At 42.5% G+C, this 16,474-nt stretch overlaps 1 protein-coding gene across 1 annotated transcript in view; it reads left to right on the top strand.

Moving 5' to 3' along the window:
- Window positions 1–14,823: 14,823 nt before the first annotated feature.
- Window positions 14,824–16,474, top strand: part of Synpo2 (synaptopodin 2) — a 156,134-nt gene continuing 154,483 nt past the window's right edge. The window contains exon 1 of the mRNA XM_031375349.1: window positions 14,824–15,059. Coding sequence (XP_031231209.1) covers window positions 14,955–15,059 — 105 coding nt within the window. The 5' untranslated portion in view covers window positions 14,824–14,954. The remainder of the gene's footprint in view (window positions 15,060–16,474) is intronic.

The following is a 16,474-nucleotide window of genomic DNA, read 5'->3' as shown; positions in this document are numbered from 1 at the left end:
TGGGACTGGCTGCAGAGCTTGTGCCTAAGGTCTGCTCAGAACACTAACCCAGACAGACTGGAAGGAACTCAAGTCACTGGGCTGACCCAGTTCTTGTGTGCCTGGTCCCATTGGTCTCAGTTACTCCCAGTGTTGGGACAGATGTTGGTTCCTGCTTACCTCTGATCCTGGGTGTGGCAGAGCACTTGGGAGTGGAGCTTCCTCTGGGTGTTGTGGGACTGGCTGTGGTGCTTGGGCCCAAGGTCTACTCTCTGATCCTGGGTGTGTCAGAGTGTCTGGGAGTGGAGCTTCCTCTGGGTATTGTGGGACTGGCTGCAGAGCTTGCACCCAAGGTCTGCTCTGGACCCCAGCCCAGACAGACCTGAAGGAACCCAAGTCAGTGGGCTGGCAGAGTTCCTGTGTGCCTAGTCCCACTGGTCACAGTTACTCCCAGTGTTGGGACAGATGTTGGTTCCTGCTTACCTCTGATCCTGGGTGTGGCAGAGCACCTGGGAGTGGAGCTTCCTCTGGGTGTTGTGGGGTCCTATGTTCATTTATCAGAATAATAATAGTTATCCCCTGGGGTCTATATCCTATGTAGCTACAGGTTCTTGGCATTTTGTAGAGTAAGTTTATACCCCAATCAAATAGTGGTTGGCTACCCACATAACATTCATGACCCTATTGCTCCAGTAGATATTCTTTGGGGACAGTTGTTACTGCAGCTCATGGGTGTCTCAGCAGGATAAGTCTGATGATCACTTCTCTTCTGGTAGGATGCACAGCACCTTCCGGCACTGTAAAAGCAAGCCAATAATGATAAAGCTTCGAGGTTGGTACCAATCTGTTTTCTCTACATTCAGTGCCGTCAATATCAGAGTCTTATTTACCATCAAGTTCTGAAGAGTATATTACCTCACAGTTCAAGAGTATTGGCACTAGCCTGTAGCACTCTGAGGTTTATGGGAACTCATTGGCCAACAACACAAAAACAGGTAGTCTATTCCCGGTACTGGGATATTCATTTGCTATATGTACCCTCAACTGAGCCCCATTGTCCAGTCACCTAATTTGTTTTAAGCATTTAATATACATTTACATTTTAGGAAGCTTCTGGTCATAGGTTTTCATATGGATTTCCAAAAGGCCCTGGTGTTAGTTAACCCTCCCCACATTTCTCCTCTGCTTTGCCCTCCTTCCTCCCTCCATTATTTTACCACCTCTGTTCCACTTTAACCATTTATACAACTATTCTATCTCCTGTTTTGAATGCTCCCCATGCCCACTTACTAATTTCCTGACCTTATGGGTATTCTAAGTAAAACACGCATGTATAAAGATTCAAAGCTAACATCCACAAATAAGGAAAATAAAACAAGTCATGTTTGTCTTTCTGTGCCTATCTACGTCTATTCATCTGTGAATTTCATAGTTTCATTTTTTGTAATATCTGAATAATATGCTGTTGTGTAAATTTACCCCATTTTCATGATCCAGTCTTTGGTTAATGTATATCTAGGCTGCTCTCATATCCTGGCTTTTGTGAAGAGAACAGTAATGAATATGAATGATTGCTATGATGGGATGTAAAGTCTGTTGGGTATACCCAGAAAGATAGAGCTGGAACCTGTGATAAACATATTTTCATCATTTTGAAGAGATTCCACACTAAGTTCCACAGTGGCTGCACCAATCTGCATTTCCATGGGCAGTGAAAAGAGCTTTCTTTTTCTTACATCCATGCCAGCATCCACTATCATTTGTTTTTTGATCTTAAGCTTTCTGACTGACATAAAATGAAATCTCAGAACAGGTTTAAGTTGTACTTCACAGATGGTTAAGGGAGCTGAACTTTCCCCTCCTCTTCAATTCATTCTTTTAAAAAAAAATTTAATTTTTTTGAGATTATAATATAATCAAATTGTTTCCCCATTTCATTTCCTACCTTCAGGTCCTCCTTCCAAACCCCTTGCCCCATGCTCTCTTTCAAATTCATGGTCTGTTTTTATTGAGTTAGTGTTAGTGGTGGTGGTGGTGGTAGTGGTGGTGGTGGTGGTGGTGGTGGTAGTGGTGGAGGTGGTGGTGGTGGTGGAAGTGGTAGTGGTAGTGGTGGTGGTCCTGTGTGTGTTCCTAAGTATTTCAGGATCTGTGATAGTTAAGAGGTTAGATGTAGGATGAGACGATCCTTGTAAACATTTTTAAAATGTTTCTCAGTCATTTGCATTTCATCTTTCATATTTCCATGTCTAAGTTTTATATTTGATTGTTTCTTTTCTTGATTGCTTAGTGTCTTAGTCGGGGTTTCTATTCCTGCACAAAATATCATGACCAAGAAGCAAATTGTGGAAGAAAGGGTTTATTCAGCTTACACTTCCACATTGCTGTTCATCACCAAAGGAAGTCAGGACAGGAACTCACACAGGGCAGGAACTTGGAGGCAGGAGCTGATGAAGAGGCCATGGAGGGATGCTACTTACTGGCTTGCTTTCCCTGGCTTGCTCTGCTTGCTTTCTTATAGAATCCAGGACTATCAGCCCAGGGATGTCACCATCCACAATGATATGGGTCCTCCCCCCTTGATCACTAATTGAGAAAATGCCTTACAGCTGGATCTCATGGAGGCATTTCCTCAAGGGAGGCTCCTTTCTCTGTGATAACTCCAGCTTGTGTCAAGTTGACACACAAAAGCAGCCAGGACACTTAGGTTTTGGGTTATTTGTATATTCTAGATAATAACTCTGTCTGCTGATTTTCCCACTATGTAGGTGCCATATGATCCATTTGGAGTTTGTGCACCATGAGAGATAAGAATCTTTCTTTTATATCTATCCAGTTTGACCAACACCATTGGTTGAAGATGCTGTCTTTTCTCCAGGGTGTGCTTTTGGCCTCTGTAAAAAAAAAAAAAAAAAATCAAGTAGTTGTAGGTGTGCAGACTTACATCTGGGTCCTCAGTTCTATCCTATTAGTCAATGTGTCTGTCTTCACATCAGTACTGTGCTGTTTTATTAAGATGGTTCTGTAGTACAACTTAAAATTAGAGATGAGTAAGGCTGGAGAGTGGACTTGGGGTTAAGAGCACTGGCTGCTCTTCCAGAGGACCTGGGTCCAATTCCCAGAACCCATGTGGCACCTCACAAACTGTATGTAACTACAGTTCTAGGGGACCCAACACTCTGACACCAACATATATGCCAGAAAAACACCAATGCACATGAAGTAAAAATAAATAAAAATTTAAAAGTAGGGGATGGTAATCTCTTTACCAGTTCTTTCGTTGCTTAGGATTGCTTTGCCATGCTGGGTTTTTATGTTTCCAAATAAAACTTAAGGTTAGGGTTTTGATTTCTATTAAGAATGAATGGAGATTTTCATGGGGATTGCATTGAATCTGTAGAATGTTTTTTGATGGCATGGCAAGTTTCACATTATTAATCCTATCAGTCCTTGAATATGGGAGGCCGTCTCATCTTCATGTATCCTCTTTAATTTCTTTCTTCAGTGTCTTGACGTTATTGGTTGGGTCCTCTCCTGGTTTAGATGTGAGAGTAATACCTGATCCACAGAAAGAGTTAGGAAGTGGTCTTTCCTTCCCTTCATGGAATTATTTGAAGGGGCTGGTTTAGTTTCTCTTGAAAGGTCTGATAGAAGTCTACATTTTATCCATCTACAATTTATCCTTAGCTTTTTCTTAATGTGGGAAATTTAACATTGCTGCTTCTATTTCACAAGTTGTTGTCGATCTATTTAAATTATTTACTTCATCTTGATTTAATTTTGGTGAGTCATATCAAGAAATTCATGCATTAAAAAAGTTTCCAGTTTTGTGGAGCGCAGATCTGTTAAGCATGTTCCTTTGGTTTTCTGAATTTCCTTAATGTCTGCTGCAGCATCTTCCTTTTCATCTCTAGATTTTATCAAGTTGCTTCTTTACCCTCTTTCTTCTGGTTAAAGAAACAATATTTAAAAAAATAATCTCTTGGGCTTTTTGAAAAGACCAAGAGATACTTTTTAAAAATGAAAAAGAAGCTGGACAGTGGTGGCGCACGCCTTTAATCCCAGCACTTGGGAAGCAGAGGCAGACGGATTTCTGAGTTCGAGGCCAGCCTGGTCTACAGAGTGAGTTCCAGGACAGCCATGGCTACATAGAGAAACCCTGTCTCAAAAAACAAAACAAAACAAAAAAATGAAAAAGAAAGGGCTAGACAGACACCTCAGCAGAGCTAGCACTGGCCACTCTTGCAGAAGACCCAGTGCAATTACTAGAATCCAGGGGACCGGACACCATCTTTTGACATACATAGGCACTGGGCTCATACATGGTGCACACACATACACGCAGGGAAAATCAGATCAAATCAATAAATATTTAAAAACATGCTGGGCATGGTGGTGCTCGTCTTTCGTCTCAGCACTAGAGAGGCAGAGGAAGGTGGATCTCTGTGAGTTCGAGGCCAGCCTGGTCTATAAAGAGTCCAGGACAGCCAGAGCTATACATAGAAAAACCCTGTCTCAAAACACCAAAAACAAACAAACAAACAAACAACAAAAACAAAACAAACAAAGCCAAAACCAACCAAACAGAAAATAATATATAACACTGTAGCAGAAACATAGGAGGCAGAAAGTGTGACTAGCATTTGCAGTTTGCGCTTGACACGCTTGTGACTGAGCAGGTGCTGGCTGAGATGAATGTGATTGAGGTTGGGCAGGTATGGGAGAGTGAGGATGAGTCAGAGTTCTTCATGAGTGGAATTTTGAAAAAGATTTTATTTTTTCAGTTTAAATTTTTTGCACATGTGTATCTGTATAGGTGTGTGTACATTACACGCAGGCACTCCAAGAAGGCAGAAGTATCTAACGGCTGGAGCATGGAGTTATGGGTGGTTGTGAGCCATTGACTGTGGGTGCTGGGAACTGAACTCATGTCTTCTGGAAGAACATCACATGCTCTTACTGAGCCCTCTCTCCAGCCCCGTAATCGAATGTGTGTAGGGGTTTTACATGTGAGTGCAGTTTCCTGACAAGCCCAGAAGGTGACACTAGATCCCTTGGAACTGGGGTTTTACATGATTGTGAGCCACTGCATGGGTGCTAGGAGTTGATCCAAGGTCCTCTGGAAGAGCAATGTATGCTTTTAATCTCTAAGCCAGCTCTTTAGCCCTGTGGATTTTTATTACAGGGAGAATAAGAGGCTAGATAGTGCAAATTAGTCATGTCCGTGACAAGAAAAGCAAATCATTTCACTTATTACATATGTATTCATCTTCCCCTCTCTTTTCTACATTTTATATCATATGTGCCTTTGGCTTCTATATGAAGATTTCAGTTTACATTTGACACATTTGTTAACTTTATATTCGACAATAAGTCAGTCTCCTTCTATCTGGTTTCATTCATTTATTTACGGAAGTACCTGTGTGAATGTGCATGTGTGTTTGTGTTAGAGTGGAGGCCAGGGACTGACAGTCAGGTGTCTTTATTTCTTAATTTCTCTGCAGCTTAGTTTTTGAGGCAGGGTCTCTTACTGACCCTGGAGCTCACCAAATTGACTAGTGTGAATTGCCAGAAAGGATTCCTCCTGTCTTCATCTCAACAGAGCTGGGATTATGGACATAAGCTGCCACATCTGGCTTTTTTTACATTTGTACTAGGGGTCAAACTCAGGCCTTCATGCTTGCATAGCAAGTCCTTTTCTGACTGACCCATCTCCTAGCTTCAATGAAGTTTCAATGAGATGCAAGTAGACCCTGTCAGACAATAATTGCTATTTCTTAGGTGTTCATGGAGGAACAAAGGCAGTAGAGACAATTGTCATAGCTAACAATCTCATGAAGCAAGGGGAGGAATTTTCCAGCTATACATGGTTGAGGTTAGTAGTCCTTAAATTACGCAGTGTTTATCTGTCCTTCTTATCCATACAGTGGTCATTTGCTTGCTTTCACATCACAGCATCCTATTAACGACAAGTTCTACCACGCTAATAAAAAACATTGTTACTCAGATAATATGCTGACCTTTGTTCTTTCCTAAACATTATCATGTACAGTTGCCCTTCTATTCATTCTGTGATGAAAATTTCTTATCATGCTACAACCCTTACTCTCTTTGAACTCTTTGGAACTGTGAAAGCGTGTTCTTCTGTGGTTTGAGCTTCCACAGAACCTGGGCCTGTCTATTAGCCATTTACTGGCCTATTCAAAGTAACTGATAATCTTTAGTGATTAACAGCCTGGGGACTCCTTCAGCACAACGAGTCTGTAAAGAGACCAAAGGCTTTGTATTTCAAACGAATGGCTGTACTAACTAGACAGCGTGCTCTGCCTTGCTGAGCATGAAGCAACGTATTTCACGTTGTCCTAACATCTGGAGTTTGTTTATTACTAAAGCAGGAAACAACAGTCTGGATCAGGGTGGGGGGCATGAAGTAAAATCAGTTTTTATGACCATTATCTGATCTTGCTTTTAGACTGAAAAATTACCTTCTTTGTTTAAGTCAGTCTCTGCCATGTTTGACTTTTAAGAGAAGGGCAAGTTTCATTGGGAACAAGTAACCGTGACATAATCTACTCCTTCCTTCCCTCTGACAACAAAACAAATCAAGACAAAAACAACAAGCAAATTTACCCACTTAATGTTGGAATAAGAGGAGACATAATCTTGGTTGCAATTTCTCTGCATGACTAATGGGTTTAAAATTTTTAAATTACATGCACAATCTTCTGAAATATTGTACTCCTTTGAAAATATAATATATTAGGTCTAGATGTTATGACTTTTCAAATTGTTTATTTAAATTTGATAATGGTTGGATCTTTAGAAATGTATTTCTAGATTGGATATCAGAACCAATATTTCACATCTGATTAACAGTTTTCATCTGATACTAACATTATACTTTACTATTTATCAATTTGTACAAAATTTTATACATGTTAATATATGCCTTTCCCTTCCTGTCTGTGTTTTGAAAGATTGAGTCTCTGTATGTAGCACAGGGTGGGCTTTGTAATCCTGTGTCCTCTGTCTTCTGATTGTTGGGATTACAGGCATGTACCCACAGAAAATGTGAACACATAAAAAAAAAGTCTACAGGTAGTTTGCCAGACAAATGATCTTTTCGAATATGTCTCCACTGTTTTGAAAATAAATCTACCTTTTAGTTAAAAATGGCAGTTTTTTTTTTAAGCTAATAAATGATTACAGAGGAGGAATTTTCATGCTAGTTGGTTCTGTCCCCAGTAACTCTAGCCATGACTAGAACCATCACACACAAGGGAATAAAAAACACTGCAGGAGGGAGTCTAGCTCTGGAATGACAGGAGCCAGGAGCTCTGGAAGTTATACTTTGAATGACAGATAAGTTTTGTCTGGGGATCAGAGCTCTTAAATGGTAGTATAGTTACTCAAGTTAGAAAGAAAGATGAAAAGAAACTTTATCCTTCCGGATACTTAAAGCTAGACCCAGCCAAGTGCTGGAAAGGAAAATACAGGAAAATCCCCTGGATGTGTTGCCAGGGAAATGGCAGGACTGACCTCCGTGTAACTTTTTGTTCTGCTGATGTAGCCACAGGGTTGAGAGTCTGGCTTGCTCTCTCCCTGGCTCCACTATGACTTCAGGGGACATGTTTGGCCTGGCTGGTTTCCTCCCTCTAAACCTTCTCCCAGGAGGGTTTAGCAATGGCACTCACTTGAAGAGGCTTAATTCTTAAAAGCCCTTCAAGACTGGAAAGAGAAAATTATCAAGGAGATAAAAATTATTTTTCTCGTTAGTTGCTGGCGAGTACAAATTGACAGTCTAAAAATAAAGCCAACATTGGTCTAATTGTTAATGTCTACTTGCTTTTACTGTGTTTCTACCTAATTCAGTTGATTACATGTAATTTCACTTCATATATGTTTACCGAGGCATCCTTTTGATGAAGATACACAAAGCCTGGGCCTAACCTATGGACTCTTCTGAGAGTTTAAGGGATTCTTATCTGTGTGAAAGGCAGAAAAGAGAGTCTCCCACATCCAGATCTGCTTTAGCAACTGAACACAAGTGCTTAAAACTTAAAATTCTTCAAAGTCCCTCAGGACTGGGAAGAGAAAATTGCCAAAGAGATAAGAATTAATTTTTTTTTCTCTTTAGTTGCTGGCCAATACAAATTGAAATCTAAAATTAAAGGCAACATTGGTCTAATATAATAATAAAAGAGCAGTTGATATAGCAGCAAATATTTTAAGGTACTTTACAGTTTTTCAAGCCAGAGACTGAGAGCCAAGTTCTTTTTTTTTTTTTTTACAGCAGCCTAATTTATTTATTTATTTATTCTTATTAGATATTTTCTTTATTTACATGTTGTATGATTTCTCCTTTCCCAGTTTCCCCTCCAAAATACAAACAAACAAACAAAAACAACAAGAACCAATCCTGGTTGCCTTCCTCCTCCCCATGCTTGCCACTCCACCCTCTCCCACTTATTGGCACTGGCATTCCCCTACACTGGGGCACAGAATCTTCACAGGGCCAAGGGCCTCTCCTCCCATTGATGATTGACTTTGCAATCTTCTACTATACACATGCTGCCAGAACAATCAGTCCTACCATATATACTCCTTGGTTGGAGGTTTAGTCCCTGGGAGCTCTGAGGGTACTAGTTAGTTCATATTGTTGTTTGTCCTACAGGGCTGCAAACCCTTCAGCTCCTTTGGTCCTTTCTCTAACTCCTTCATTGGGGACCCTGTACTCAGTTCAATGGATGGCTGTGAGCCTCTACATCTGTATTAGTCAGGTACTGTCAGAGCCTCTCAAGAGACAGCTATATTAGGCTAGCTTGTCCTTCCTTCAGTCTCTGGAGAACCAAGTTCTTTTAGCAGGCTCTTTGCACAGTTCTGGCCTGGAGTTTGGTGACATTTTCTGCTACTTCATGGTCCTTGAACAATGAGTAAGACAGTGGACCCCATACAATGTGATACAATTTTTATCGGATACATTCTGAAACAAACTCTTAGACTTAACTGTAGCAAAATTAAGGTTTTTGTGGCTGGTTTGTTGAACCTGTTGGTGGTGGTTTGTTTGTTTCAGTGGTAGAGACCCAAAGCGTTAAACAAACATACACAAAGTATAACTTAGGGCTGGAAGTGAATATTTCCAATGAGAAAAGGAAGTTGAAAGTTTAAAAATAACAAGACCATAAATTCACAAATGTATATCATACTACAAAAATATACAAAATCCTACCAGAGAAAAAGGATGTAGGTTACCCATTTGACACACCTTTTTTTTTTCCCTGTAGAATTTTGCCTGGATAACATATGAGTATAATATTGTTATCAGCTAGGGGTCTTGATTTGGTTCTTTTTCTCTATTAAAAAATTAAAAGGCGGGGAAAAGTTCTGAAATGCAACAGGTAGGGGGGGGGGGGGGGGGGGGGGGGGGGAGAGAGAGATTCAGTGTATGAGGCAGACTCTCCAAGGCCTGTAGATGGCTACCCCTCCCCACCCCCCCAGGAGCAGACAAATGCAGCAGGCACACAACAGCTGGCCCTCTAGAAAGGAGAAGGGGACACCAGGGAACCCTAAAATCCAATCAGCTTCCAGCCTGTCGGGGCTGCATACAGAAACCAAGTCGCTCCCAAGCAAAGGGGGGTAGGAGACCACACCTAAGGGTCTTTGAAGGGATCTCCCCAGTTTTGGTTAGTCGGTTTGATCAAATACTGGCAGTGGAGAAGTTTAGCATAGACATGCTGGGATCCTGTCTTGAACTTGTGAGCCCGTCTGTCATCTGAATGTGTGGGGGTTGGGGCACAAAAGGGATGAGAGGAGGGTGGGCTTTCTGAGTGGAGGAAAAAAAAAAAGCCTGCTGAGCCTTTGTTTTAAGCATTCAGGCTTTTTTGTCTTAGGTCAGGAGGGTGAGAAAAAAAAGTCAGCCATCTTGGAAGATCTCTATCTTTATTTCTTATGCATGTCACCTTTCCCAGGCTATCTGCCTATCTGAGAATTTGTCTAACTCCTAATCCCTTAGATTTGTACTATGTTTCATTAACTTTAAGCATGGTTAATGAGAAGCAGTCTTCCATCACTGGTAACTGCATTGCACACAATATGTGAATCCCTGTGTAGAAGCAATCACTATAACATGACTGCTTGTTTAAGTCATAAGAAGTGTGTATCTGACAAGTTCTCGTTAAAAGACACGTCTTTGCATGATGGTTTTTGTTTGGAAAGTGGAGGAGTTTCCCACAGACCAGCTTCTGTTCATATACCAATGTCCACTTGCCCTCTCCACCGCCTGGGTACTCAGGGTCAAATGGGCGATGCATATTGACTTTACATGCCCGGGCCTGTAATATTTCCACATCAAATGAGTTGGTGCAATGCATGGGAAGATGGTGCCTGGAAGCCATCAATCCTTCCCTGGACAGCTAGCAAGGACTTTACATGTATGTGATTGTCAGCCACATAAGTAGAAGGAATAAATCCCCTATGCCTCTTAGCTCAATTCAAGTAACATCCTTGCCACGTCATCAGTACGACATTAGCGGAGAAATTGGAGCTAGCTACAATCAAAATCCATATAAGTGCTATTACCTTGGCAATTTCACAAGGCTGTGCAAGCATGCAAACATATTGGGTTTTCTCCCTAGGCCTTGGGGGTTATCCTGGAAGTAAGATCTGTGGGGCTTCACCTTTATCAGCTTCCTGTTGAATTCTTCTCTGGCAGAAGGGTTGAACGAGGGCTCTTCAGCCGCCCCAGGCTCTACTTAGTCATTTCGTAGACCCTGCCTCCTTCCACTCCTACTGTGTCCCAAAGTCAATGATCACAGCCCACAGCGGCTCTGATGTTCCTGTGTCTCAGTCCCACCACCTCAACCACATAATCCTGCTTTACTCTGCTTTGTTTCCTCGTTGTCTCCCACTTTTCTCCGAATGATTTCAATTATTTTCCAGGTTTCCCCAGTAAGATGTCTCCCTATGGGAAAGGGAATCCTTTCTGTGTGGCTCACTGATACATCTTCTAAAGCTCACCTGATAGTCCTTCCTTCAAATAACTTTTTGAAGGAGCCAACAAACTAGAAGTATAGATTATCTTTGAACTATCTCACCAATTTTACTTTATTATTTAAATCTCCAACTCTGGTCCTCCATCCTACTGGGCTAGCGGGGAGCTGATGCAGGTGAGGCTCTTTCTCCCCCAGATGCTACTGTTAGCATCAGGACATCCAAAGCCTGTGGTGATGCATGGGCGGGTCCACAGACCTGTTGCCAGGGCAACAGCCACCATATTCCCAGAATCCATTGGGCTCACCTCCCACCTTTACCTGTGGCCACTACATCACAACCCATATATATATATATACACACGGGGAACATTCCTCCATCTTTCTCTCTTTCCCTCCTCTCTTTCTGCGCTACTGCTCCCCCTCTCAATTAAACCTCTTACACGTGGAACTGCTTGGGCCTAGTGTGTGGTATGTTCTGATACGACTCGCCATTCTAACACATCAGCTATGGAGTGAATGCTTGTGTATCTTTCAAAGTCATATGCTGTGACTTAGTAGTACTTAGTACGGGTCTTCCATAGATAATCAGGTCTTGAGGATGGAGCCCCCATGACTGAGCTTAGAGCCCTTGTAGAAGACAGATACAGCAGAGATGAAGGTCAATTTCCCCTTGTAAAAATGTATGGAGGAAGTAGCCTTCTACAAACGACAAGGAGAATGTCATCATACACTGAATCTGCTGGCACTGTGACATTAGACTTCCAAACCTCCAGAATTTGAGAAATGAATGTCAGTGTTTAAATCACCCAGTCTATATTAGCCTCCTATAGCATCCTGAACAGACTGAGACACCAGGATTTGCAAAGCTCCTGGGGTCCTACAGAGTAGGTTACCTGTCATTTGCTCTCACTGAAGTCACTGAGAGCCATGGTATTGGTTCATAGTCATTAATGCAGCTTCAGTTTCTACAACACTCATGCGGTAGGGGGTGAAGCCCAGGATCTTTCCTAAGACCCAGTAGCTGTTTCTCTCTGGGGCCTGCCTCTTACCTCCCTGCCACCAGCACAGGGGACATTGCTTCCTGAGAGCCCTGCAGGCCATTTTCAGGGCCAGTCTTTTATCATTTATCTCAGCGACATTCTCGTCCCTTTCCTCCCTGTCTGGAATATTTGACACACATTTCCTGGAGCTCTGGTCTTTCCCAAACTAAGAATGGTGATTACCATCTTCTGTTCCATCTCAGCAAATGGTCCTGAGGCAGGAGAATGGCAGGAGTCTGCATTCCTGCTTACAATAGCAAGAAAGGGAAAATCTGAAGATAAACACGAGTATCATGCTCTGATAATTATCCTGCAAGGAATATTTTATAGATTCTCATGTATTGCAAAGAAATGAACTTTTGGCTTAGTTATCTCTTTGTATCACTCTTTTTAAAAGGTTTGTGTGTATATGTATGTACATTGTGTGTGTGTACAGTGTGCTTGCGTGTGTGCACAGTGTGTTTGTGTGTGTGTGTGCATGTGTGTTTGTGTGTATGTTCACAGTATGTGGAGATAGAGTGGAAATGGACTGATAGGCAGTTATGAGCCACCTGATTAGGAATTTGGGTCCACCAACAGAGAAGCCAGTGATCCCTGCCTCTGTATGCATCACTCTTATGTTTGAATTATGGTTCCCTGAACTTTTATGTAGAAATTCTGCCCCCCATACTTCATAATGTGGTTATATTTGGAGGTGGATCTTTAAAATGGCCATTAATTGATATGAGATAACTAGAGTGGGCCCTATTCAAAATGACTGATCTACAGACAGCATGCTGTGGTTTGAATGTAAAATGTCCCCCATTAGATCCTGTGTTTGAACACTTGGCTCTCAGTCCATGGTTCTGGAGGAAGAGGGTCGATGGGGGCAGGCCTTGGGGTTTTATAACCAGACCTCACTTCCTATCTACTCCTTCAGTAGGGACACAATAGGACCACTGCTTCATGAGCCTATCACCTTGTCTTCCCCACTGTGGGAGTCATATCCCTTCTTTAGTTGTAATACAAAGTGAATCAGTTCTTCCTTAAATTGACTATTATCAAGTATTTGGTCATAGCAATAAGACAAGTTCTAATAGCCAACACTGTGAAAACATTGTGAAGAGCCACCTACAAGCCAAGCTACAAACCCCCATCTCTACAGGTTTCCTGATCTCAGAACCTTCCCACTTTTGCCTTGCTGTAACCAAGTATTTAACAAAGCAACTTAAGGGAGAGAGGGCTTATTCTGGTTACAGGGTTAAGGACAGAGTCTATCGTGGCAGCAGAGTGTGACCTGGCCCCTCATATCCTGAAGTAGATAGGAAACAGAAAGCTTTGGCCAGAGCCAGAAGTCGATATGGCCCTTCGAGGCCCACCCTTGGTGACCCACCTGTGCTAAGTTAGACCAAGTCACAAATGATTCTACAGTCTCCAAAAGTGCTGTCACCAGCTGGGGACCAAGTGTCTAAAAGAAGACATTCAAGCCATAACACCTCTAGCACCGTGAAATGCTTTTGCTACGTACGTCCAGCGGTCCGTGGTCTTTGCCTGGTGTTAGCAGCCCCAGCAGTGAATGAAGCATACCCTAGTGCTCCAAGACTGAGAAAGATAGCAACTCTGAGCTCTGCGAACCAACAGTTGTTGCTGGCGAGCATGCCCCCGCCCCTGTCCTGTGATCCTCCTGAGAGAAAGTAGACAGCCAGGAGCAGCAGTTCTTCCACGTACCATTTTTGGCCTCAAGAACAGAGAGGTCACACCTTAAACAGAGCGGAAAATGCCTCAGGGAGGGCTGAAGGCATCCTCTCTCCCTGCTGGTTCTGCCGTCCCGCCCCTCCCACTGGAACGCCAGAGCTCAGTCTGCACCTGCTCGGATGGCATTTCAATAATGTGCGTTGGAAGGCTTAAATATTCCGGGCCCACCAGGCCTTAGTGGGTCAGTAGGTAACGAGGAATCCTCTGACAGAAATATTGTAGCACGTGTCCCGGTGACTGCACAAATGTTTAGGTATCGTGTTGATTATCTTTGTATGCGGTTTGGAGCTTGGGGCAGCTGATGGCAGCTGGGAGAGGGAGAGCCAGCTTTTGTCAGGGGATGTGGCACTGAGGCTACCTGTGCTCCACTAGTTTATTCTTCATCCATATACATTATAGTTGTGGGAATAGGTGAAGGGGCCACGGCATGGATTTGATCTAAAGACACTGTATGCATGCATGACATTCTCAGACGACACCAGCCAAATCTAAAACATTTTAATCCTTGCGACAGAAAAAGTTATTAGAAGATAGTTTCCTGTGGAAGGCCCTCCTTTTCCTCCTGTCTTCCTCCTCTAAACATACGTTAGTTCAGAAAAGCATAATTTCAGAAAAGATTTTTTTAAATGCTCCTGTTTGGTTTCCCTCTTTAAAGGATTGCTTTCTTCACACCGCAGGAAGAACAGTAACGAAACTTGCTTTATTTCTTCTTTCTCATTCATCAATGTGGTAAACACAGAAGTGTTTCTTTGAGGGAGTCTAACTCTCTAGTAATTGGGTTCTGAGAGCTTACGTTTTTTTAGCCGCTTACTTGTGGTGGTTAAAACTCCCACAAGCTGGCTACTATTTATAGAATAATTAAATCTCCGTTCTATCCAGGTGTTGGCACTGAATCTGCTGAAGCAAGAGCAACGTTGTCCTCCCTGCTCTACATTGGCCCCATTCTGTCCCAAACAGGGGTTTTTCTTTTAGTGTGAGGCTCTGTCCTTTTAGCTGAAAAGTGGGCTGAGCAAAGAGTGTGACGCAAGAGAGGGCGGTACAGGTGCTGGGAGGGCGGTGGGGAGGCTCGGCCTCCGCTCACTTTCCCCGCAGCCGGCAGCGGGGCAGCCTTGTGTCCCGCAGCCTCCGCACCAGCCCAGTTTGCATCCCCTCCTGCACCGCGGCTTCGCCTGGCTTTCTCAAGCTCTTGATGCTGCCCAGCTGAAAGGAGAAGATGGGCACTGGAGATTTCATCTGCATTTCCATGACTGGAGGGGCGCCCTGGGGGTTCCGACTGCAAGGAGGCAAGGAGGAGAAGCAGCCCTTGCAAGTCGCCAAGGTAGGAGAGAGGCTTTCTGGGCTGTTGGATGCAGGGAAGGCCGGGAGGGGGGACGAAAACAACCTGTTGATGGTCTTTCAGGTCCTTTGCTTGTTTTCTGCGCTGTCGATGCACTTACCTAGAATGTGGCGCTTTTTTTTTTTTTTAAAAAAAAGAATTTCGTGGGAAAATGTACAGCATACGCCATGTAATTAGCTATCAATCAACGGAGGGAATGCTAATCCTATCAGGTGAAATACAGGCTGGTTAATTGTCATCTGACAGCCAGCAACCTTAAACTGCTTTCACGTTCTCTCCTTCATGTGTTGCTGGAGTCTCCACAGAGGAGACAGGCCTCAGCTCCCCGTAACCACTGGCCGTGGGCATTTGGTGGGCTCTAAGAAATAATTGGTAGTGACATTTATTGTACAACAGGCTTAAAAAGGCCAGTTTGGGGCAATCATCTTAAGGTATAAAGAACTAACATGAGATCTGTTTAACAGACTAGCCTTTTAAGAATTTAAAGAAATACAGAAGCCCTGTATATTCCATTGGCTATACTTATGTGGCTAAGAGCTCAAGATAGAGTCATAGATACTTTATTTTTTTAAATTTTAATTTATTAAAATATAATTATGCTATTTCCCTCCACGCTCTTTCCTTCCTCCAACTCTTCCTATGTACCCTCCTCCCCCAATTTCTGGCTTCTTTAATGTTTAAATATGTAACTCTGTGTTTATGTATGTATGTATGAGTGTACATATGCATAAACTATATAAATACAGCCTGCTGAGTCTCTGCATGTATTCACAGGTACTTTACATATGCACTAATTACAACTCTCTTTCTGGTGCACCTTCTAGCTATTTAAAACGTCGTTTATCTTTGTCACATTAGATTAATTTCCAGTTTAGCATAATACCCATAATCTCACAGAGAGCTCTACTTTCTAATTGGCATTCAGCTAAAATGAAGTTAAAAAGCAAGAAAGTAAAAAAAAAAAAAAAACTTTTAATCAAATGTTTAATCTACATTGAACTGTAGAATTCTGTGGCAGTATTTGAAGGCATGAAAGGTGACTTTCTTATTGCATACTTATAGTTAAAATGAATCTAGGCCTTCTATGAAGCAATGGGTCACTGCCTTTGTAGCTATATTCTTTTTTACCTTTTACAAATGAAACGTTCCCTGTGAAGACAGACATTTCTTTGAAAATTTCTGCTCTCAAGCGTCTATTGGAAAATCTTTCTTTGGTGGTTGAATCCTGCCACCTAGTGAGAAGAACAGAAATGAAGTTGTGAGCACAAAACTTGGAAGATGAAAGCCATTTATATCTAGAAAGTTCCTCAGAGGTCCCAGTTCTTTTAGTTCTTTTGGATGAGAAAAAGCCCAGGGACGCTGAGTCCTCAGGTCAAGGCTCCTGTTTGGGAGGGCAG

This window comes from Mastomys coucha, unplaced genomic scaffold (genome assembly GCF_008632895.1).
Source record: "Mastomys coucha isolate ucsf_1 unplaced genomic scaffold, UCSF_Mcou_1 pScaffold16, whole genome shotgun sequence".
Lineage (NCBI taxonomy): Eukaryota > Metazoa > Chordata > Mammalia > Rodentia > Muridae > Mastomys > Mastomys coucha.
Note: the sequence above shows the minus strand (reverse complement) of the source record. Positions and strands in the feature narration are given on the sequence as shown.